The following is a 22,825-nucleotide window of genomic DNA, read 5'->3' as shown; positions in this document are numbered from 1 at the left end:
TTGTACCATGTAATATTCATTTTTATTTAACTTTCATTTTTTTAACTTTTGGTCCCTATACTTTCATAGTTTACAAATATGCCACAAAATATTTTTTAGTTTTAATCAATATTTTTTCACTTTCAACTTTGGTCCCCTATATTTTTCATCTTTTACAATTTTTTTTGTTTAATGTTTATGTTTGAATTTAACGAGTTAACGCGCTGCAACACATGTGTGTGGTTGAATGTTTTTATGTCTATTTTCCCGTTTAACGGCCCCATCGCAACGTGTAGATGTTAAGTTGACTTAGTTATTTTTTATATATTTTATGCTTCCGTCTAATTTTTGTGTGTTAACACGATGCAACAAGCGTGTGGTTCAACGTTTTTACGTCTACTTTTTGTTCAGTTTGCTTAATGGTTAACGTTAGTTACTGGCTGCGGGAGACGAGATAACGAACGAAGGCGGCGGCGGTGGTAACTTCATGCTTTTGAGCGGAGCGAATATGTATATGTAGATACACGGTTTTACACATCCGCCGCAACGCGGGGGTGTAAATACTAGTTATGCATATATGTTAAGATGCAAATTTAATAGTTCTGTTCTTTTGACTTTTGTCGAAGCACTTTTTTGTTTGAACCTTTCTCGCTAAAATTTCACACCCCTTTACCTTCTTCATACGTTTGTTCTTTTTTGAACTTTTATAAAAACTTTTAGACTTCTACAAATTGATCACAAAAAAACTTTTTTAGTTTTAGCAACACTTTTTTAAGCTTCAATTGCTTATATGGAGATAATTCAGTGATGAGGGCTAAAAACCTAACAAAAGAAAACATTGATTAGGCTTGTCGGATAAAGAGAGCCTCTTTTGCAATTACCGCCCGACTTGAGAGTCAATAGAGTGTACACGAGTTCCAAGCAGGTGAAAGTGTAATGAGTGATGTAAGTGATTAGCTCCCACTAGTTACTCCTAAAACTAAAATAAGTTTTAAAACAATTTCTTTGTTTACCAATTTTAATTAAAATAAACTACTATCTACTCACTATATAAGATTACACTATTAGAGCTCATCGTTCACACCGTTTCCATCATTTCTATCAATATCAGAAGCTTCTCTCTGCAGGTATGTAAGTTTTTCTCCCAATTTTCATTTAACAAGTTTACAATTACCTTTTCAATAATAAATACCAATAAATAAGGATTCTAGTCCTTTTATTATTTCACAGAACAATAGAGATTCAAACACATAACAAGAATGAAACTGACATACTCAGAACAACTCCATACACCATTAAGGTCCGAGTCTTATGGGTATGAACCATTAAAGATCGTAAACATGCCAATGAGGACTACTCTATTGAAGTGGTTGGTATTCATGGGTGAATCGACAATATTTTTAATCTTTGTATTTTGCTTCTTAACTTTTTATTAGTTATATAATTATTAAATCCGTATGTAAATTTTTTTATAATTATTCAGTTGTAATTAAAAGCAAGTTATCCCTTGAGTGAACTATGGTAATAAAAAGATTTTGTTATTCAAGCTTTGTGGATTGTTTTAGCATTGACATATATACTTTTAGTTGGTACATGCTTTCTTTGATCTCCTTCCCACAATCCACCAAGTAATATTTTATTTTTATATATGATTTAGTATACCGACACAAAGGGGTTTAGATGAAGATAATTATATAGTGCAGATAATCACAATTAAAGGACGTTGAGGACATAGAAGAAGAATATATACCTTTTAACCGCCGATGGAGTCAAAGTGTCCGTAGTGAGTAAGATTAAATTACTTCTTTGACCTTCTTGTTTGTCTTTGTATTTTTTTTTAAACAAAAACAACAATGTAATACCTTATAAATTTATAAAATTATCCATTTCTATATATATGTCATTTGCAACACATTAAATGTATAACGCATACGTATATATGGCGTTTTCGATAATTCCACCCGTGCTTAACACGGATAACTAACCTAGTTAACTAATATAACGCTTCCTCTGCCAGATAAAAAGAAAAACGAAAACACAGACGGACCGGAAGTGATATACCATTAAAACCGAGGGGCATGCACTTAAATATCCCCAAACAAAAACAACAATCTGGACCATTGGCGAGGGTTTCATTTCACCTTTTGCTTATTATTATTATTATTATTATTATTATTCAGCATTTGGATCGATTGAACGATTCATCGATATCGATCTGATTAATTATATGTATAATAATAATAATATCTGCAGAAGAAGATGAGTGTGGATCTAGCTTCGAACACTCATGGCAACCTGGACCAGCAAATCTCACAGCTCATGGAGTGCAAACCCTTAACCGAGCCCGAGGTTACCAATTAATCCATGTTTTTGGTTCATATTTTCAAATTAGAGTTGCAATTTAAATTATCTGTTACAGTTTTTCAACAATTGCTTTAGATTTTGTGATTTGGTTATGGATCTGAGATTTCATCTAATTAGGGCACAATATTATTATGTTCATATTTTCAGTTTGGTCACGTAAATGATGCGATTGGTGATTAGTTAATTACTTCTTTATTTATAAATTAAGAAACTGTTTTGAGTATTAGGAGTTAAATTATGATAATTTTGTAGTGTATTTTGTTAGTTTCTAAATGAACCTGTAAAAGAACCGAAATATTCGTTTGTGAGCGTTTGCTTGTGTTTATTAAAGTGTGTTCATTTATGTTTGTTTACGCTGGTTCACATATGTGTGTTTATTTTTGTTCAATTATGTTTGTGAACTGTTTGTTTAGATTTTAAACAAAGGAACATGAACTTGTTCGTTTTTTTAAACAAACGGGCATGAATTCGAATATTTGTTCGATTAAGTGTTCGTGTTCGTTTAAAGTTAAATGAATGAACATGCCCTTGTTCGTGTTCGTTTGGTTTGATTACAGGCCTTCGAACAAGTAGATTTATAAAATGTTACAAACAGAAGATAGATTGGTATGCGAAACTTTAAGCATGCGATTCCGCATTGATTTTACATTCTACAAATAGTCAAATACTAAATTTTTGGTAAGAAATTTAGCTAATGTTAGTTTTATACTAGAATTAGCTTATGTTGGTTTTATACTAGAATGACAGAGATATAAGATACTATCTTGAGCTTATATTTGTTGATCTTGATTGTACTTTGAATAGTCGTTACTGATTTAGTATGGAAGAACAATTCTGATAGTAATTGTAGTATAGAGTGTAAACGGGTGTATACATGAAAATAATCTACTATGGTGGTTCATCTATGTCTCTAATCAATCATTTAAACCTTGGACGCTTTATATTCTACTCCCCTGCTGAGTTGCTTCATATATGTAGTTATGTACTTTTGATAGATTAGTTTGATTCGGTGCTCTTTAAACATGTTGGAATGTGGTGTTATACTGTTATTGATATTTGGGATTTTCATTCAAAGCAAATTATGACTGCGTGAGAGATTTATAAATATGATATAAAATCACAAATCCCTGTGGCCTCCTGCACAATTTTGTTATATATTCATTTTAAATAACAAGGTTAGATGCTACTATGTACTATTCATTTTAAACTTGAACACTGTTTAAAACTTACTTAAAAGTTAACCGTGATGCACATGCTTAAGTTGTAGGTTCTTTAACTTAGATTTTAGACTTTAGGCATCCATTGGTCTTAATTACCCCAGAGAACTTTGTGATTTTCTATATGAATTGGTATTTTCAAAGGATTATTATTATACGAGTTCATTATTTTTAGACTTTTCTAAAAAGGTTTTTTTATGGTCATGTTTTATTGTAATTTGTTTGGAATGAGTCATATTATTAATTATAATTTTTACATACTCGTTAAATAAGTCTGAACATCAATATAGTTTTTATATAAACAATTGAGCTTTCCAAGCTGAGTTCAAGTCAATTTTGAACTCTAGAGCCAACCTTGCACTTGCAACATGTAGGCTCGTTGAGCCATTGACCCGAGCTTGAGCTCTGTTGGCCACTGGCTCGACTCATTTGCCAATCTATTTGCACAATCTTCCAAAAACTATGGTCGATACTACTGTGTATCTTTATAAGAAAAAAAGATATTCATGTAATATACTCTGTTATGAAAACTTAACTGGGTTCTACAAAGTAAACATGCAACCCACTGCGAAAATTCAAATAGGAAGTGGAAAGATTTACCGTCATGGAGTTTAATGGCAGTTAGATTTTAAAAAGCATTAGTATTAACTGTTAAATTACTTGCTATCTGTTCTTGTAGGTTAAGGCATTATGTGAGAAGGCGAAAGAGATACTTATGGCCGAAAGCAATGTTCAGGTATGAGTTAATATATCACATATATAAAATATGCTACTAAGATTTTAATAAATCAATTTGTCATTTTTCATTTTTTGGTTTTTTCTTGCAGCCAGTAAAAAGCCCCGTGACAATCTGTGGTGACATTCATGGGCAGTTTCATGATCTTGCTGAACTTTTCCGCATAGGAGGAAAGGTATTATTTGCGCCATCGTGTTATTTATTTGTTTCTTTCACGGTGTTACAATTTCACTTGAATATGTTGCATCTTCAATGACAGTGCCCGGATACTAATTACTTGTTTATGGGGGATTATGTGGACCGAGGATATTATTCAGTTGAAACTGTCACGGTAAGTTGAAGCTGAAACGTGTTATTTTCATATAATGTTGCATTTTATGTGGGACACAGGGAGTACAGTATAACATAGGGGAATCAAAGCTACTTGATTACTATGGAATTTATTCTGGTACCCAGATTGATTACAGTACAGTTTTAGTATCGACTTATTATACAAGCTTTTGGATTTTATTTGTACAAAAATATTTTATGAAATTGATGAAAATTGTTTTACCACTCAATTTTTTCCAGCTTTTGGTGGCTCTGAAAGTAAGGTATCCTCAACGGATTACAATTTTAAGAGGAAATCATGAAAGTCGTCAGGTATTTTATTTTGATTATGTTTTTATTTTTTAAACGGGTCAAACCGCTTTTAAAAAAAATATTATTTTTGTATACAGATTACTCAAGTCTATGGGTTCTATGATGAATGTCTTCGAAAGTGAGTTTCTTGCACTATAAAATAATTCAATATTTCATTGATCAAAAAAATGATACGTTTATAATAATATAAGTGGATTTTTGGTTGTTTTTTTTTCGTTTATTAACTATACTGTATAATTGTGGTTGTATCTGTCTCATAGGTACGGAAATGCTAATGTTTGGAAGACTTTTACAGATCTGTTTGACTATTTTCCATTGACTGCATTGGTTAGCATCCACATTCTTTTTATTCTATTTAATTTTAGGCCTTAAAATGAACCGAACGAACACTAATGAGGCTTGTTTGTGAACAGCCGTTTAACTTAACGGAATGGACATGAACGATAAACTAATCGATTTTCTTGTTCATGTTTTTTTATGTCCGCTCGATAATATTAACGAACGGTTTACGAACATAAAGCAACACAACACCAGTTAGAAGTAAACGTAAATATCTATGGTAAAGTTAAAAATACTCTCACCATTACGTTGTGTTCCCGAGTCTCAATTAAAGAGGGAAAAGAAAGGATTTGGAAGGATATTAGGATAAATCATGTTCCACAGTTTTTAAGGAAGAAATGGAGAGAATTGAAAGGAAAATTTATGTTTATTTTCTTCATTCCAAATTGAAGAGATTTGGAAGGAAAGGATTTTAAAACATAAAATCTTTACTTTCTTTCCATTTCCTTCGAACTCGGAAACATGGTAGCTATTTAAATCTTTCAATTCCACTCCCTTTTATTTCTCTCCTTAGTTCTCTTTCCATTATTTTCTTTTGTTTATTAAGGGAACAAATATCTAAACAAAAGGTTTCAAATATGAAAACTAAATTGATTTCTATATTAATATTAGTAATTACTAAAGTTGAATGAATATTTGAAAGAAAACATAAATGAATGTATATAAATGGACATAAATGAACGTTCACAACTGCAAATGAACATACGGCATGTGTATTCTGTTTAGTCAAATGAACAAAAATTTGTGTTCATGTTTGTTTGTTTATAAAATGAACAAACATAAATGAACTTTCCATTAAACAGTTCATTGAATGTTTGGTTCGTTTACAAGACTGCTATATTTATTATAAATTTAACCATTATTATATGTATAACATCAATGATTGAACTTATGTTTTCATCTATTTAGGTTGAGTCAGAAATATTTTGCCTTCATGGTGGTTTATCACCTTCAATTGAAACTCTCGACAGTATAAGAAACTTTGACCGTGTGCAAGAGGTTCCACACGAGGGCCCAATGTGTGATCTTTTATGGTCTGACCCAGATGACCGTTGCGGTTGGGGAATTTCACCACGTGGGGCCGGATACACTTTTGGACAAGTAACGTGTCTCATAATTTTCTTTTACTTTGAACAATTGAGTGAATATTTTATGACATGAAATTATTTTGTAGGATATTTCTGAGCAATTTAATCATACCAATGGTCTGAAGCTCATTGCTAGAGCTCATCAGCTGGTCATGGAGGGATTCAACTGGGGACATGTGATTACTTTGACTTTATTATAACTTGTGGTGTCTTTTGATTCGTGACGTATGATGATTTTAAATGGTTTTTATGACAGGAGCAAAAAGTTGTCACTATCTTTAGCGCGCCTAATTATTGCTACCGATGTGGGAACATGGCTTCTATCTTGGAAGTTGATGATTGCAAGGGCCACACATTTATCCAGGTTTTTTGTTCTTCTGACTAGGGCTGTAAACAAGCCGAGCCTAGCTGGTATGGCTCGTCTATCTTAACGAGCTGAAATGTTGAGCTTGGGCTCAGCTCATAAAAAGCTCGAACCGGCTTGTGGTTCGTCGAGCTTGTGTATTAAAAAAAAGTAACTTTGTATTTTTACACACACACACACACAAAACGGAAAAGTTATATTCTTCACATACAAACAAAGAATTATGATGTATATATTAAAATTTGTGTGATACTTTTAGGTATATATATTAAAATTTTTTTAAAACGAGCCAACTAGCTGGGCTTATTTTGGCTTGGACTTGGTTCGTTTACGAACAAGCCAATTTCAAGTGAGCCATGGCCTTTTTGCATAAAAAATGACTCTTGACCCATTTGACTAGTTTTTTTTTTTTAAATCTGTTCTTTTTAATAGTTATAAACTTTTATACATCAATTTTATAAATATGGTAGTGCAATATCTTCTTTTTAATAGTTATAAGCTTATACATCAGTTTTGTAAATTTGGAAATACATTCTCCAAAAACAGAGACTGAATAAAATTGTTTATTTTGCAGTTTGATCCTGCTCCTAGGAGAGGAGAACCCGATGTAACTAGACGAACGCCTGATTATTTTCTCTAGACGGTTCAGCTGAACGGATTTGTGGTCATTCATCAAAATTTGGGCCTTTTGATATAAAGCTGGGCCAAAGTTTGTCAGGTGAGTGCAAGAAAATGGCCGAATGGTTTGTAAAATGGATCTGTATGATTCATTTGTTTTAAGTAAGGGCTTTTATGTACCTGCAAAGAAAATGATTCAGATTTCAGGTGTTTTTGACTAGTTTTAATCTATATTAACATTTGTATTAAGCAATTACCCCTCTAAAAGGTTTGTTGATTTTGTTTACTTTGTTTCTATGCTTATTTTCTTCAAGATCACATTAACAATCCTGGGTTTCTATCGACCCGACCACTGTTTGATTTGGGATGAGTTGAAAGTGTATATATTCGGGTTTGTTCTGATAAGGGAGTTTTTACAATGCAAGTTTAATAAAGTCAAAAGGTAAAATGTTTGGGTGCACATGTGGAAACGTAACGTAATGGAAACAATTTGAATGTGCGCACTAACGAAATATGCTTTTAATCCTAACATTTGCTTCTTCATCCATCTAAGTTTGATTAAATATTTAGTATTTATATGCTTATTTAGTTCTTTTTTAAGCAAAAATAAAGTAATCAGTTTTGTGTAATAATTTAAGAGAACCATTAAAACATTGAATCAAAGACTGAATTTGATTTTAAAAGGGCTGCGAAAACTGAAATGTATTGGTTTTAGGCCTTGCGGGTATCAAGTTATCAAATAAGACTTTGCTTTTCCAAATAGTGATGGTTCAGTTCTCGTAGTCGTAAAAAGTGTAGTTTATGAGTATAGTTAGAGATGCGCGAGTTATCGAAGCGTATAATATGTAACTTAATATATTTATATATGTTTTGTATAATACATTGGTACAAGATTCAATATTTTGGAATAAAAAAATGTATAGAAGATAAATCATTTATGTTATTATGCCATCTCATTCTTAATTCTCATCTCCCGTCCAAGTGTTCTTCACTTTAGGCCCAGTGGGCCCTTCCTCACCCAACACTTCTCTAGGAATACTTTTCACAAACCGGTCAAAAGCCTTTTTCAACTTCCAAATCATTATCTTCTCCACTTTGTTAATTTCTTTATCAAGATCATAATCAATTTTTGGACCCCATTTTCTTTCATAGTTCAAACATGGTGGTTCGACCACGGCGGACCCTAAATACTCGACGGAGACCACCCCGCCCTGACTCCAGTGTCCATCACTTGACCGCCTTTAGCCGTATCATCTCTTAGTCCAATATTCACCCCTGAAGTGCCTATTAATACTAACCCGGGCTTTGGATAAGATGAGTGACCGTCTAGTGATGAGTACACAACCGGTTTATTACCATTTGCATACTCGAGACTAGAAGCACTCACCCATGATCCCCAACTATGTTGTGCGAAGAACATTCGGTTTAACTCACCATTAAAGTTACTTATCCTTAATGTCACATGTTCCCAATCACCAACATGTTCCCCTATCTTTCCCAATGAAATGTTAATGAACTCAACTTTGGCTCTTGATGCACCATTAAAAGGGTAAAATAGCCAAATGGCAATATCGGTAAATAACCCTCCATACATGGGTTTAACATGGAAATATGCACTTGCATCTTGCAAGTCACCTTTCTTGACCCTTTGCTTACTTGAACCATCTCTTGGAAGGTCTAGCCAATATGTGTCATCATTTGAACCACCTTGTGGGAGGTTTGAACCATTAGGGTCAATGGTGCTAGGGTTTGACTCATCCCCCTTGTGATAAAGCAATGCACCATTTTGAAAGAACCAATTAACAGAAGAAGGGAGGTATTGTTCATTAGGATGAAAATAAACCATAGGAGAATATGTTTGAATTAAGGTTTCAATTTGGTTCAAATTTGGCATGGAATTTACCAAACTACCCTTCAAGTTCTTCAAACAAGATAATGTTAATGTGTTTCCTCCCATCCCATTTTGAACCATAAAACCTCCTATAGATGCACCCATGGCTCCCACACCTCTATTTGTTGGCCTAGAACTATACACATTGAACCCATTAGCATTTAAACTTTTGCTCGGTCCCCAAATCCATTCGTCACTCTCAACAGTGTCCGTCAAGTCAGACCTGACACAACTGACCCTATTGAGAGCGGGTTTGTCAGACGAGCTTGTAACAACATACCCGACGGCCTTGTAGCCATTGGGTGGGTTCGGGAACCATATGTATCCATTACCATCTTTCTTGATATTAAGTGACACACTACTCCAAACAAGAGTGTAATCAATTGGTGACTTGAGAGTAGGGTTTAAAGAGTTATTTGTGACATCTTTCCCCACAAGAATGTGCCCAAATAGAGGCATATTGTTAGGTTGACTATAACACCCTAAAACCGAAAACCCTTGGGGGATTGAAACCGGATCATAAAACGTTGCACCGGCATTGCCTGGCCCTCCCTCGTTGGCCGACCAAATCTTGTTGAATGTAGTTACTTGACTCACAAGTAATCCACCTAAATCAATGGTTCCACCAGCAAAACCTCCACCTATAATAAATGATCAAGATTCTTGTGAACTCAAAAAATGAATTTTTATAAATATATAAAAAAAAAATACAAACCTGGAGGCCATTTTGGTAATGGAGAAGGAAGTTTGAAGGTGGTTTCAATCCCCGAAAGCTCTCTTCTTTGAGAAAAGGTTTCCGAAAACAACGATGATCGGTTCAATGATTCCACCATTGTTGTACCATTGAAGAGCAAGGATATAACAAAGAAAGTGAAGAAGATTATAAGGATTGAAGAATGCATCTTGAAGAGTTGGAAGAAACTATGAACTTGTTTTGTATATATGTTATGTGTGTATATACTAGGCAGGGTTTGTTGTGTGGTGTTTTGGATGTGCATGTGTGGTCACATATAATTATAAAGAGGGTATAGATGGGAAGTTGCCAGAACTTTGGGAGGGTGCCACTTTTATTTTCATGGGATAAAATATTTTATTGTTTCAAAGCTTACGTAACGTTTTTACGTTTGATATATCTATTTAATTACAATATTTAAACCAAGACTAAGTTTTTGTTGAGTACTATGTCACGGGTTATATTGAGCCTTGGGCGGAGTTCTCAAGCATTATGTCCCGTTTGTTGTTATGGTCTTGTTATGCATTGACGCATCAGTGAAGTGATCACAACTCAAAAGAAGTAAGAAACTTTGATGGTTCAATATAATTACATTAGATACAGTGTTTAAATATTTAACCTATTACTACTTAATTACTAGTTAGGATAGAAGTGTGAAACATTTTGTTAGTTCTGTAACTAATTGCTAAAGTTTATTAATTTAATTACATATTAATTATTATACTTTAATTTAAATCCTTGACCGATATTTTTTTTTTTTTTTTTTTTTGAGCCAAAAGGATGCATGAGTGCATTTATATGCTTTTTTTTTTTTTTTTTTTTTTCTTGCATATTTAATTTTATTTATTTCTACTGATGAAACATAGATATTACATCAATATAGCAGGTAGGCGGGCAACAAGCTGCGCCGCCACCCCTTTCTGAATTGCAAACCCTAACCTGCTAAAGACATACCCCTGCCCCTTTGGAGTCGACACATTGCTATGCACAACCTGTTGGACCCTGGTTAGAAAACGGATAGCTTCCGGTGCCAAGGAGCCAAATGTATCAAAAGCCAGAGGGACAAAAACATGTTGGTTCTCTTCGCAGGCTTTAGCATGTTTCTCCACCTTCTTCGTTTCAGCCCTTTTTATTGCTTGCCCAGCTACAAACCCATTATCCCTCAAACCAGCTAAGGGAGATACCCCTGTGAGGTCAACACAAGCGTGTTTTCCCCCGGCCCAACCAAAGACGAGCAAATCTGCCGGTCGTAGAGTGGATCTCCCTTCCGTGGGGTCTGTAAGGAAGTTTACGGGGGCTTCCTTTTTAGCTGATATCCCAGCTCGCCTTAAGATGTCCCAAAGAACGTCCCGCACCCAATCATGTCGTTTGAAATTTAAAATGTTTCTAGTGAAACCAATGTGAAATGAAAGTTCTTGTCAAAATCAAGGTTGAGAAACTTATAACTGCTACAACGTTTGTGGTATTAAAAGCTTAGTTATATGATGTATTAGTATTAATATATGGCTTCTAATTAAAATCATTAGACTTATAGAAGTAGGTATGATGGATTAAAAATCATGGATACAATATATTAATTAAAATGTGAACGGGGCATAAATGCATGGATTATAATTGATTTGTTATGTATAAAAATATTTGGAAATAATTTAGTTACAAATAAAAAAGTAGTAGTTATTATCAAATGAGTTGGCACGTTTCTCCCGAGCATGAGTTCAAACATTGTTTCGTAGGATCCAATGTTTAAGATTTTGACTTTTAGTCATATTCCAATTAGATGCCATTTCGTAATCATTGTATGAACTAGTTTTTAACAATAAAACAGAATACAATACCATAGAAACAAATTTTATTAATTATTAGATTAGTCGATCTAGCTGCAAGTTACAACTAAAATTAATAGAAATAGAAGTGAAAAATAAAATAAAAATGTATATAATTTTGAACTTCATACACAAATATAAGTATATAACCACACCATGCACCTTACATGACAAATAATTTTCCTTTTATACAAATACATATATGTTTTTAATAATTCATCATCAGTTAATATTTATCATCTCCATTCCAACTATTTTTCATTTTAGGACCAGAAGGACCTTCTTCCCCTAAAACCTCATTAGGAACACCTTTTACTATTCTCTCAAATACTTCTTTAAGTTTCCCTGGCAAAGCATTCTTCACTTTCTCTATCTCCTTTGCAATTTCATAGCTTAACTTTGGACCCCATTTTCTATTATAGTTCAACCATGGCGGCTCTACCGCGTTTAAATGATCCACGGCAACCACCACCGCTCTCACTCCAGTGTCCATCACCGCCTTCCCTTTAGCCGTGTCATTTCTAATGCCATTCCTCCCACTCCCTTGTAAAACAAGCCCCGGTTTTGAGTAAAATGCGTGACCATTTAAAGAAGCGTACGCGACCGGTTTGTTCCCATTTTCAAACTCTAGTTGTGATGCATCTAGCAATGTACCTCCACTATGTTCCGAAAAGTAGACACATTTTAAACTACCATCAAAGTTACTAACCCTTAGTGTCAAATGCTCCCAATCACCTACATGTTCTCCAATTTTTCCTAGAGAAATTGTGAGAAATTCCAATTTTGCCCTCGCTGGCCCGTTGAACGGGTAAAAGACCCATATAGCCATGTCGGTAAATGTTGCGCCGAACATGGGCTTTATGTGGAAATATGCATTAGCATTATCTAAATCACCTTTCTTGATCTTTTCCTTAGCCGAATCGTCGATGGGAAGGTCTAGCCAATACGAACCGTCGTCTGAACCACCTTGAGGGAGGTTCGAACCGTCTGGTTGGACCGCGCTAGGGGAAGTTTCTAGCCCTTTTTGGTACAACAAGGCTCCATTTTGGAAAAACCAATTAACCGTATAAGGAAAATATTTTTCATCCGGATGACAGTATATTATTGGTGAATATGCTTCAATTAAAGCCTTGATTTGAGATAAATTAGGCATGGAAAATAAGGTACTTTTGGTATTTTTTAAACAACAGGGTGACACGTCAGATGAACCACCTATATTTTGGACTAGAAATGAACCGGTTGATACACCCATGGCTTGAACCCCTTTATCCTTTGGCCTTAACCCATACACATTCAACCCATTAGGGTCAATCTCATCTTTTAACCCCCATATCCACCTATCAACTTCAACCGTCTCAGTAAAATCCGATCGAACGCATCGGATTCTTTCCAAAGACGGTTTTTCTGGTGAGGTTGTGACGACATAGCCGACGGCTTTGTAACCGTTAGGGGCCATTGGGAGCCAAATGTAACCGTTGTTATCTTGTTTTATCTTCTGAGACTCACTCGTCCACACGAGTGAGTAACTAGTTGGCAAGGCAAGTGACAAGGGGTCACTTGCACAAGGCTTAGCCCCTAGAACCCACCCGAATAGAGGATTGTTGTTGCATTGGCTATAGTGCCCAAGCAAAAAGAAACCGTCTGGCATTGAAGACGGTTCATAGAACGTCGCACCAACACCACCTGGTCCACCTTCACGGGTGGCCCATATTTTGTTGAACGTGGACACTTGACACACTTCTAGTCCTCCTAAATCAATAGTCCCCGTTGCAAAACCACCACCTATAGCCATATTAAACATAAAGCGTACATGATTAGCAACACGCCTAATGACCTAATTATCGACATATAAATTCATCACGATATAGAAAAAAAAATACCTTTCGGAAAGTCGGGTAGTTGAGTAGACAATCTTGAAATGTTTTCTATGGCTAATAATTTCTTCTTCTTCTTCTTCTTGAACATATTTGCCAACAGATTTCCCATTTTTGACATAAATGTTATTTGTGACATTTCCCAATTGGATATAGAGGTTCTTATGAATATATAATATGGAATTAAAGACATAAAGGAGAAGTGAATGGCGTGCAAGGTATCATGAAAATACTTATGTACCAGTCTAAGGCTTTCAACAAACCCCACTTGATAACTTTATTTTAGTACAAGTGTTATATGTACAAGTTAAGGTTTATATATAGTTTCATTTAATTGGATTTTAGTGGAAAATGACGAGTTTGTTGTTTACATCGGTCGATTCAATAGCTTTCAGTTAGTTACTCAAATAACTTTATTCTTTTAAATTCTCTACTTTAGGTATTTAGTCTATTAATTTTTTCTTCCTTTTCTTTTACGTGCGAAACCATCGAAACAAGTAATCGATAGCATAGGCTACTTAATGAGCTAGCATAGCCGAGCCAACTTCAGTTTGGACTTGCACTCAAAGTTATACAAATTCAAAGTCCGGCTTGTAAAATATTGAGTCAACTTATTACATTTATTTTAAATATTTTAAGTAAAAATTAATATTATGGTGGTTTCTAGAGAGCTCACTTACCATATTACGTGACCTTAAAACGTAATCGAGTTATAGCCATAAACATTAAAATGTGGGCTTATCTTGGACGAACAAACGAGAGAGCCAATGAGTTGGTTTAGCTTGGCTCATGCTCAGACTCAATTTATTGTGTGTATCCGAAAAAGCATATCCAATAAAGCTACATTATACTTTTTCACCTAAGTTTTTCTTTATGTAGCTCAACCTTAGGCTACCTGTTGTGAGCAGCCAACGAAGCCGCAAACGAGGGTGGCGCGACCACGTAAATCGTGAACACCGCAACGGGTGTAAGCGAGGGGTGGCGTGATTGGAGACCCGCGATCTGGCTAGTGGCAGTGAAGGAAAATTAGAAAGTGGGGAAAGGAAAGTTGGGTCTTGGATGTCGTGCAATTGGTTGTGTTCATCCCAACTTCCATTTTTTTTTAGTTTAATAAAAAAAAAATCAGAAAAGAAAAATGAAGAAGAAGAGGTTGTAGGGCACTGCTAGAGAAGAATGCATGCTTATGAAGAAGATGAATAAATGGAGTTTTTAAGTTAGGTTAAAAAACTTTAGATATTTTAATATATAACCTTTCCATCTTTACTAATTTACATTTTGTGTCTAAGCTAGTAAATTTACAGTGGGAAACACATGCTTTAGTAATCACGTAACAAATTTATGGGTGTTCATTGTTTCGCTTGAAACTGTGAAACCGTTTGCTGGTTTCGGTTTTACGGTTGAACTGAAGCTACCCGTAAATATTGAATGCATTTTGAAATTTTAATTATTTACTTATGCATTTTGAACTTTATTTAAGCTGGTTCGGTTTCACGGTTGAACTAAGCAAATTTTATTTAATACGAGTAAGCCTGTTTATTATAACTTTAGTTTAGCTTAAATTCTGGTATGATTTTTTGTCGGTTTTGTAATTGTTATGATTTTGTCTTCTATTTATTCCAATAAGGTTTATCATTTACGTGGCCAAAATTATCTTTGTTTATATTGTGATTCTCTTAAATAGCTTATTAGTTGCTGTTTAATTTGAAATGAATGAATAGATAGATTAATAATTCTTATTTTAAATTCAATTTATTATCGAAGTGCAAACCAAATCAGAACCTAACTATTGGTAATGGTTTGCCTTGGTTGGGTTTCAATTTTCAACGGTTCAATTTCGATTTTTGATGAGAAAAATGTTACTAACGGTTTGGCTCATGGTTTATTTTAAAACCATCAAAACCGGACCGCAACACGCCCAATGCAATTTTTGTTAACTTTGAAAACTAAAACAAAATGATAATCAAATTAAAGAGAATAAAATACTCGTTTTTATGGTGCAATTTTTTTAAAAAAATATTAACGTATGAAAATGTTATGACCGTTTAATAATCATGGGTAAAGTTGGTTTAAAAATGAAATTATAAGAATATATATGTAAAAGATAAATGACCAATGTTGTAACCATTATTTAAATTTATAAAATTTTAGGGATTAAAATTGTAACTATTTTGAAGAAACAAAAAATACACGTGAGATTTAAGATAAAAATGACTGTTATACCCTTAATGAAGATGATACCATATGCTTCATTGGTTGTAAAATAATTAAAATAACCTTCTTAATTTACCCTTTAGTTATATATTATACTAGGTTAGAACTCGTGTGACACACGGGTTGGTCAAAAGTATAATAAAACAAAATAAAAAAACATATATATACATAATGATATAGATAATGGGTTCATATTATAGAAACAATTATAGTACTTAAGTAAAAATATAAATTATAATTCTCTAAATATTTCCTTGAATTTGGTTTACAGTCATTGTAATATATGTATCAGAAAATTTTAATGTATATCAATTAAATTTCAATAAAACTATTTACAATTATTTTGAACTAAATATGAACCCAAGCCGATCATTTAATTACTTACAATTAACTGTATGATAAGGGTGATATAAAGTTGCATTACGATGTGCAGACTGGTAAGATATTTGGGATTCTTCTTTTTGTTATCACAAACCATTTTTCTTATCCTACGATTTTCCTTTAAGAAAGCTAAACTTTAATATATATATAATATAATAGTGATAGTAACAAGGCCACTTAAAGAAACTTACAATTTGTGATCAATCTTTATTGTGTTATTTGTTGTTTAAAGACTAAATTCTCATTGGTGATACCTATATAAAAAAAATAAAAAATTAAAGACGAACTAAATAAATAAATAACTATTATGTAATCAGTAACAAAATAGAGTTTAAAGAAATATACCATCATTAATATTAAATAGAGATATTCGCAAGGTAGTATTGCTAAATGTAGAACACACAATCTCCTTAAAAACAATAAAAAGTCCGTAGTTCTTCAAAAACAATCAACTAAGAATAAAAATAATTCAAACATTGCATATTCGAAACACTTACTCGTTAATCTATTAGATATTGAATCTTGTATTATATCAACTTGCTTTTTGGATATTTTATTGTGTGTTTTTAAATATTTAAAAACAATAAAAAGTTCATTGTTCTTCAAACACAGTCCACTAAGAATAAAAGTAATTCAAGCATTACATATTTGAAGATATTTACTCGTTAATCTATTAAACATTGAATTTTGTACTATATCAACTTGCTTTTTGGATATTTTAATGTGTGTTTTTAAAGATAATATGTACGTATTTAAATAATACTTATCGATAACTGATGGCATACTTTATTTTGTTTGTAATATATCTTTAAGTAAAAAAGTGATGTTATATAATGATCAAAGAATTAGAGTTTCAATTGAAAGACAACGGATTACATATAAACCAACTACGTGAATCAGATTACATGATTCGGATTAAATAAATCGCATTAAGAAGATTGATCAATTGAACCTATGAATTGATTGAATTCAATTGAATATGTGAATCAGATTACAAAGGTTTGATAGTTACCTTAAATACTGATGAATTTTAGTGTAATAGGTAGATAGTGGTTGCTATGGTTAACATGTGAATTGGGATGAAAAATAATTTGAATTTGATAGGCATTGCAAATTTGATTTTGAAATTGAATTAAAGTAATTAAAAATAATTAAAAAATGTCATGTAGGACTTAAGAAATTGTCATGTGGCACTTTGAAGCCTCCTTATTAATTATAAAAAAGGAAGGTTTCTTAAAAACCCACTTTTTTATTATATAGGTAGATAACTATAAAGTAACCTATTTACATATATATAAATTTATATAAATTTGTAAAATTATAAACAAAAAGTACTCAAACCACCATGGCACATCATCAACCTACAAATATTAGTTAACAAATTTATAAAAAAAAATAAATAAATAAAATCAGAAAATTCGTTGAAGCCATTGTTTGTCTGAATCACAACAGGCTTAGGTGGCTTCAGCAGAGTCTTTAACGAGTGTCCAGTCAACATCTAGTCAGCACTGCATGGCACAATATTATTGGATGAATTCATGAGATGACTTCAACGACAATATGCAGTCTTAGTGTTAAACATTTTGAGTTATTATAGTCCTTCATCACTAACATTCACTCGCAATCAATAATTACAACAAAATCTAAATGACTTATCTATAGAATTATCAACGTATTTCTTCTTCCCCAACTCTAGCAAGACATAATCTCATTTTAAGTCTTTAGAAGGTTCTCAATCCATCATCAATGTGTTTAAAGGGCTATGGCACATTACTCAAACCACCATGGCACATCATCAACCTACAAATACAGTGCCTCTGAAAAGAATACTCTATTGATTTTTATTAATCTTAACTATTATTTTTTGGTTCATGCTGGCCCCAACTAATGAATTGGCTGATAACGATCCCATCTTTTATCATGCTAGTTCCCAACGGTCCACGACTAACAGAATTCAAATGTCGTTAATTGTAGGTCTCCAGAAAAAGTTTATTTTTGCCAAAAAAACACATATTTTTTGGGAAAAACTCAACATTTTCGTCCCAAACATCTTCGTAACCATGGATTAGACCTTTAGGAACCTTTTTCTATTAAAGCCCCAATTATCGAGGTCGCTGAAACCCTAGAGCCATCATCGGAATCGATTGGTGGTGCTCAAGTGGTGACGGTTGGTTGGTGGTGTTCAGGTTGAGTTTTTCGGCAAAAAAATGTGACTTTTCCGGCCAAAAGCGTTTTTCCACCGACCCCTGAGCAACGACATTAGGATTCTGTTAGTCGCCGACCATTGGGAACAAATACGCTAAAAGATCCAATTCGTTAGTTGGGACCGACAACAACCAAACTGATAGTTGAGATTAACAAAAACCAATATAACAAATGAATATGCATATTTTCTACAATATGGTATTGTTGCAAGTTAGATTCTTGGATCCTTGTCCCGACCCACCCATTCCCGATCGCTCTTTGTTTTGAGCAACACGACAATCCTTCTTGAAATGTACAAGTTTGCCACATTTCTGATAAGGCATTTTGGGTTTCGTATTGGTGTACTCAAAGTTCTTTTCTTGTCCTTGAGTTTGTTATTTTCTTTCAAGTGCCCATCCTCTTTATCATATTCACTAAAGAAGACCCAACCATGTCTTTATTATTGGGCTTATGCCATTCTTGAGTCCTTAAAATTCATCAGTAATAATATTACTTACAAGTTTAATCAAAGTCACTTCCTCATTCATGTTTTCCATTCCAACATGTTCTTTAAATTTTCCAAGATGGAGACTGTTTATCAATTATATTCAAGACCAGGATGAATACGCCCGTCTTCATGTTATATTAAGCAAACTGTCCAATAGAAGAATTCATTTACTACTTCACATTTTCAAATAAATAAGGAAATTTCAATAAGATGAATTTTGTAATGTGATTCATTAAGATTTTATACAATATAAATAGGTTGTTATTATGTGTAATATCATTTTCAAAGTATTTTTATATATATGAACTTATGAATGGGACATTAACCCAACAGATTATATTGGTAAAAAAGTGAAATAATATAAAATTGGGTTAAAGAATCTCAAAAGACTCAAACTGTTGGATATACTAACCCAAGGTCGCAAGTTTTTTATAACTCAATTGGTCTATATGACCCAATTAAGAGCACAATTTGAGATGAAAATACAATCAACAAGTCAATCACCTGTCTAGAGACGAGAAAACTGTTACCAAACCAGTAAACCGGTTTAGAACCCGACCCGGGACCGGTTTGGGCCAAACCAGTCTCCAAATCGACCCAACCCGATAGTTCGTGTTGCGGTTCAAACTTTGAATAACCAAACTTATATAAATTATAGATTATATAGAAAAAAACCCAAGTTTTTATATATGACAGCCCAAACATTACAAATTATAATAAAACTTGCCCAAATCAAAATGAAAAAAAAATGGCCCAAGTCTAAGCCCACTAAAAATTAGGTTAAAAAAACTTTTTTTCTTTTTTATCTTTCTTCTTCTCCATCATCTTCTTCTTCTTCACTTCTTCACCAATTTTACAAAAAAAAAAAAAAAAAAAAAGACAAGACTGGCAACACCATTCTCCCTTTCAGCAGTCGCTACCCGGCTCGCCATGGTTAGCGCCAGGCCCGTCGCGCCACCTTGTTGCAGTGTTCATGGCCGACGTGGCTCTTGCCAGACCGCTCGTGGCTGTGGTTGGGGCCACAACGGACAGTCTTATGGCTAGGCTAGGAGGGGGTATTGTTTAAATTTTATGCAAAATAATTATATTTGGTATCCATTTGATGGGTTTTCATAAAATATCAACTTTATTGGTGTTTTTATGTTAAACTAACTTAACCATTAAATTCCCTACAATACTAGCCAAAGATATAAATTTTTAGATATGGTTGGGTTTGGGCTTTTAGATATGTATCGGCTTCTAATAACTTATTTTCAACTTTCTTGGCAAAGTACATTTTTAATGTATTTTTTTCTTCTTTATTTTATATAATGGCTACCCCGGAAAACATTTGTTCTAGCCTGCACTACACCGTCAACTTTTATTCTAGATTAGTCACTAAAGTACTCTGTACAAAAGTGAAAAAATAAGATAGTGTTGCTTTTTATAAGGCGGTCCCATGGTAATTCAGTCTGCAATTGGTGGGACGTTAATCTACTAATGTAATAAAACAAACTTGTTTTTTTGGCAGGTGTCATGCACACAAAAGCCCCTCCTTTTATTTTCACCGCCCTATTATTATTATGACATGTCTTCACCGAAGTACAAAACGTAAAGAACGGGTTTAAGCAGAGGTTGAGGATGATTTATAAGAAAACCTTTTCTAAGTCAGTTTTAATCCTCCACGCCTCATTCTTCTTTTATCTGCTGTTGCAACCTGCATCAACACACCATTTTAAGAAGAACATAGATCGAATTACCTTACTCAAATATAATCACGCACAATTCAGTCATCAATTGGCGCACGTGGTTCTTCAATCGTTCATCATTGTCCATGGGTTGTCATTCATCATCGTCTTCCCTAATATGCAGTTTCTTTTTTGCGTCAAGTAGTTGCAGACGGTTTTGTAGAAAGATTCGGATTTAATTTATTCAATCGAGAGGGAATTCAGAGGTTAATTATGTGTGCCAACTCTAGTTCCAATCTATATTCTAGTCTATGTCGATGATATCATCATTACAGGTCCTAATTCTTCCCTCATTAACTCCTTTATCTCAACTCTTGCTAATCGCTTCTCCTTAAAAGGATTTAGGCAATCTCTTTTACTTCCTTGGTGTTGAAATTATTCACCAATCTAAGGCTTATTTACCAATCTAAATACACCCATGATTTTCTCCATAAGGCCAACATGAGTGAACGTAAACCAGCATCCACACCTGTGTCAACCTCGGTCCATTTAACCACCACTGACGGCACCCCTCTACCTACACCTACTGATATTTGTGGGGGCACTACAATATTTGGCATTAATCCGACCCGATGTTTCCTACATCGTAAACAAACTATCTCAATATATGCATAACCCTACCGACATGCATTGGGCTACCCTCAAACGGTTACTACAATATCTAAACGGTACAATCCACCATGGCATTCTTATCTGACATGACTCCCCATTACAGCTTCACGCCTTCACCGACGCTGATTGGGGTGGTGACAAACAAACTTATTGGAGTACCACAGGTTATATCGTTTATCTTGGAGCAAACCTGGTAGCTTGGAGCTCAAAACAACAACCCATCTTAGGTCGTTCCTCCACCGAAGCCGAATTTAGAGTTGTTGCATCAACAACAACCGAAGTTTAATGGACCATCAATCTATTGTATGAACTCGATTTTATTGTGATAATCTAAGTGCTACTCAATAATCTGCAAACCCAATTTTTCATTCACGAATGAAACATTCAGCAATGGATTTCCACATTGTTCGTGAAAAAGTACAAGAAGGCTCTATACGGGTTACCCTCATCAAAGGTGATGATCAACTAGCGGATGCTCTAACCAAGCCTCTACTAAAAGACTTCTACCAAAATCTTCTATCCAAGATTGGACTTATTTCAAGATCGTCCATCTTGCGGGAGTATATTAGCAATAATAATATCCCTCCAAAGAAATAAATCAAATTATTTCAAATCCACAATCTGTAACGGTCACACCCCAACCTAAGGCAGAAATGCCGGGGTGTGAGCCGATTGTTCACAGCTCAAAGGTACCATCATAAATAAAATGACAATATCTATTAAATTAATTATTTCAAATTACAGTGCACAAATATTCATAACACAAAACAAATAATTTAAAACAAATAATCCAATCAAGATTTAAACAATGATAGTCTTCATTAAATTCCCTATGGTCTTTTCTAGACGTCCTTCACGTCAAACTTCAATTCAAAAGGCAACCTGCATATGGTAGAAAATAAATAGAGTTTGTCAACAACACATGTTGAGTGAGATGATCACCAATTTTCATGAATTATAATAGTATATATATAATATATGATAAATGTTAAATGCGCAAACAAACATATGCTAGTAATAATCAATCAAACCATAGACATATTAGTGTGCCATTTAACTGCTGCCTTGCGAAATGGGCATTGGTTACAATAACTGACTGAGATTGTCGATTTACCATCGCCATGCGAATGGGCTTTGGTTACTACGACGGCATTTGATCATACTGACTTGCTAGACTTAAAATGGACCTCTTCGAGACTTGATAGAATATAAACACATAAGCACATAAACAAATAACAAATAGCAATTGATCGAAATACACACAATCATTCGTTTGCTAATTTTGTGTAAGTATTTGATGTAAAATATGAATAGGTACGCATATGTCCCCAAAACGTTTAAAAACAGTCAAATAAAGGGGAATGATCAAACTCACCTTATTGCGTAAGCGAGTGAACAAGAATATGAATAAATGATAAACAAATAAGCAAGTCGTCTTCTAACGCGTCGAACCAAGTGAGTCAAATAAACTTGAAACTTTGAGATAAAGAAACATGAGAAAAACCGAACTCGTTTCCACTGGAATCGTTCCAAA

General features: G+C 33.8%; 2 protein-coding genes and 1 pseudogene across 3 annotated transcripts; 1 reads left to right on the top strand and 2 right to left on the bottom strand.

The window, feature by feature from the left end:
- The first annotated feature begins 2,196 nt into the window (after window positions 1–2,196).
- On the top strand, window positions 2,197–7,478 carry LOC143571184 (serine/threonine-protein phosphatase PP2A-2 catalytic subunit-like). The gene is made up of 11 exons (XM_077056675.1): window positions 2,197–2,328; window positions 4,240–4,296; window positions 4,388–4,471; window positions 4,556–4,627; window positions 4,867–4,938; window positions 5,016–5,056; window positions 5,199–5,265; window positions 6,187–6,378; window positions 6,452–6,541; window positions 6,622–6,729; window positions 7,304–7,478. Exons 1-11 carry the CDS (start codon window positions 2,239–2,241, stop codon window positions 7,367–7,369), a joined length of 939 nt encoding a protein of 312 aa, XP_076912790.1. The 5' UTR covers window positions 2,197–2,238; the 3' UTR covers window positions 7,370–7,478.
- Window positions 7,479–8,262: 784 nt separating this feature from the next.
- LOC143571176 (hypothetical protein At1g04090-like) lies at window positions 8,263–10,264 on the bottom strand (annotated as a pseudogene). Its single transcript, XR_013142052.1, has 2 exons — window positions 9,954–10,264; window positions 8,263–9,879 (listed from the first exon to the last, which is right to left on the bottom strand). The product of XR_013142052.1 is annotated as a hypothetical protein At1g04090-like (transcript).
- Window positions 10,265–11,983: 1,719 nt separating this feature from the next.
- Window positions 11,984–13,796, bottom strand: LOC143571175 (hypothetical protein At1g04090-like). The gene is made up of 2 exons (XM_077056669.1): window positions 13,675–13,796; window positions 11,984–13,576 (listed from the first exon to the last, which is right to left on the bottom strand). The coding sequence occupies exons 1-2, from the start codon at window positions 13,787–13,789 to the stop codon at window positions 12,021–12,023; spliced, it is 1,671 nt and encodes a 556-aa protein (XP_076912784.1). The 5' UTR covers window positions 13,790–13,796; the 3' UTR covers window positions 11,984–12,020.
- Between the last annotated feature and the right edge of the window lie 9,029 nt (window positions 13,797–22,825).

Source organism: Bidens hawaiensis, unplaced genomic scaffold (assembly GCF_021521415.1).
Source record: "Bidens hawaiensis isolate Kalapana, Puna unplaced genomic scaffold, B.hawaiensis_p1.1 tig00025206_1, whole genome shotgun sequence".
Lineage (NCBI taxonomy): Eukaryota > Viridiplantae > Streptophyta > Magnoliopsida > Asterales > Asteraceae > Bidens > Bidens hawaiensis.
Note: the sequence above shows the minus strand (reverse complement) of the source record. Positions and strands in the feature narration are given on the sequence as shown.

What these genes read in the sequence shown, in the direction of transcription:
- LOC143571184 (XM_077056675.1), top strand. Translation starts at nt 2,239, where the DNA reads ATGAGTGTGGATCTAGCTTCGAACACTCATGGCAACCTGGACCAGCAA. An exon ending in TATGATGAATGTCTTCGAAA is followed by an intron (nt 5,057 to 5,198) that starts GTGAGTTTCTTG and finishes TCTGTCTCATAG; the next exon opens with GTACGGAAATGCTAATGTTT. An exon ending in AGGGATTCAACTGGGGACAT is followed by an intron (nt 6,542 to 6,621) that starts GTGATTACTTTG and finishes TTTTTATGACAG; the next exon opens with GAGCAAAAAGTTGTCACTAT.
- LOC143571175 (XM_077056669.1), bottom strand. Translation starts at nt 13,789, where the DNA reads ATGTCAAAAATGGGAAATCTGTTGGCAAATATGTTCAAGAAGAAGAAG. An exon ending in ACTACCCGACTTTCCGAAAG is followed by an intron (nt 13,577 to 13,674) that starts GTATTTTTTTTT and finishes ATATGGCTATAG; the next exon opens with GTGGTGGTTTTGCAACGGGG.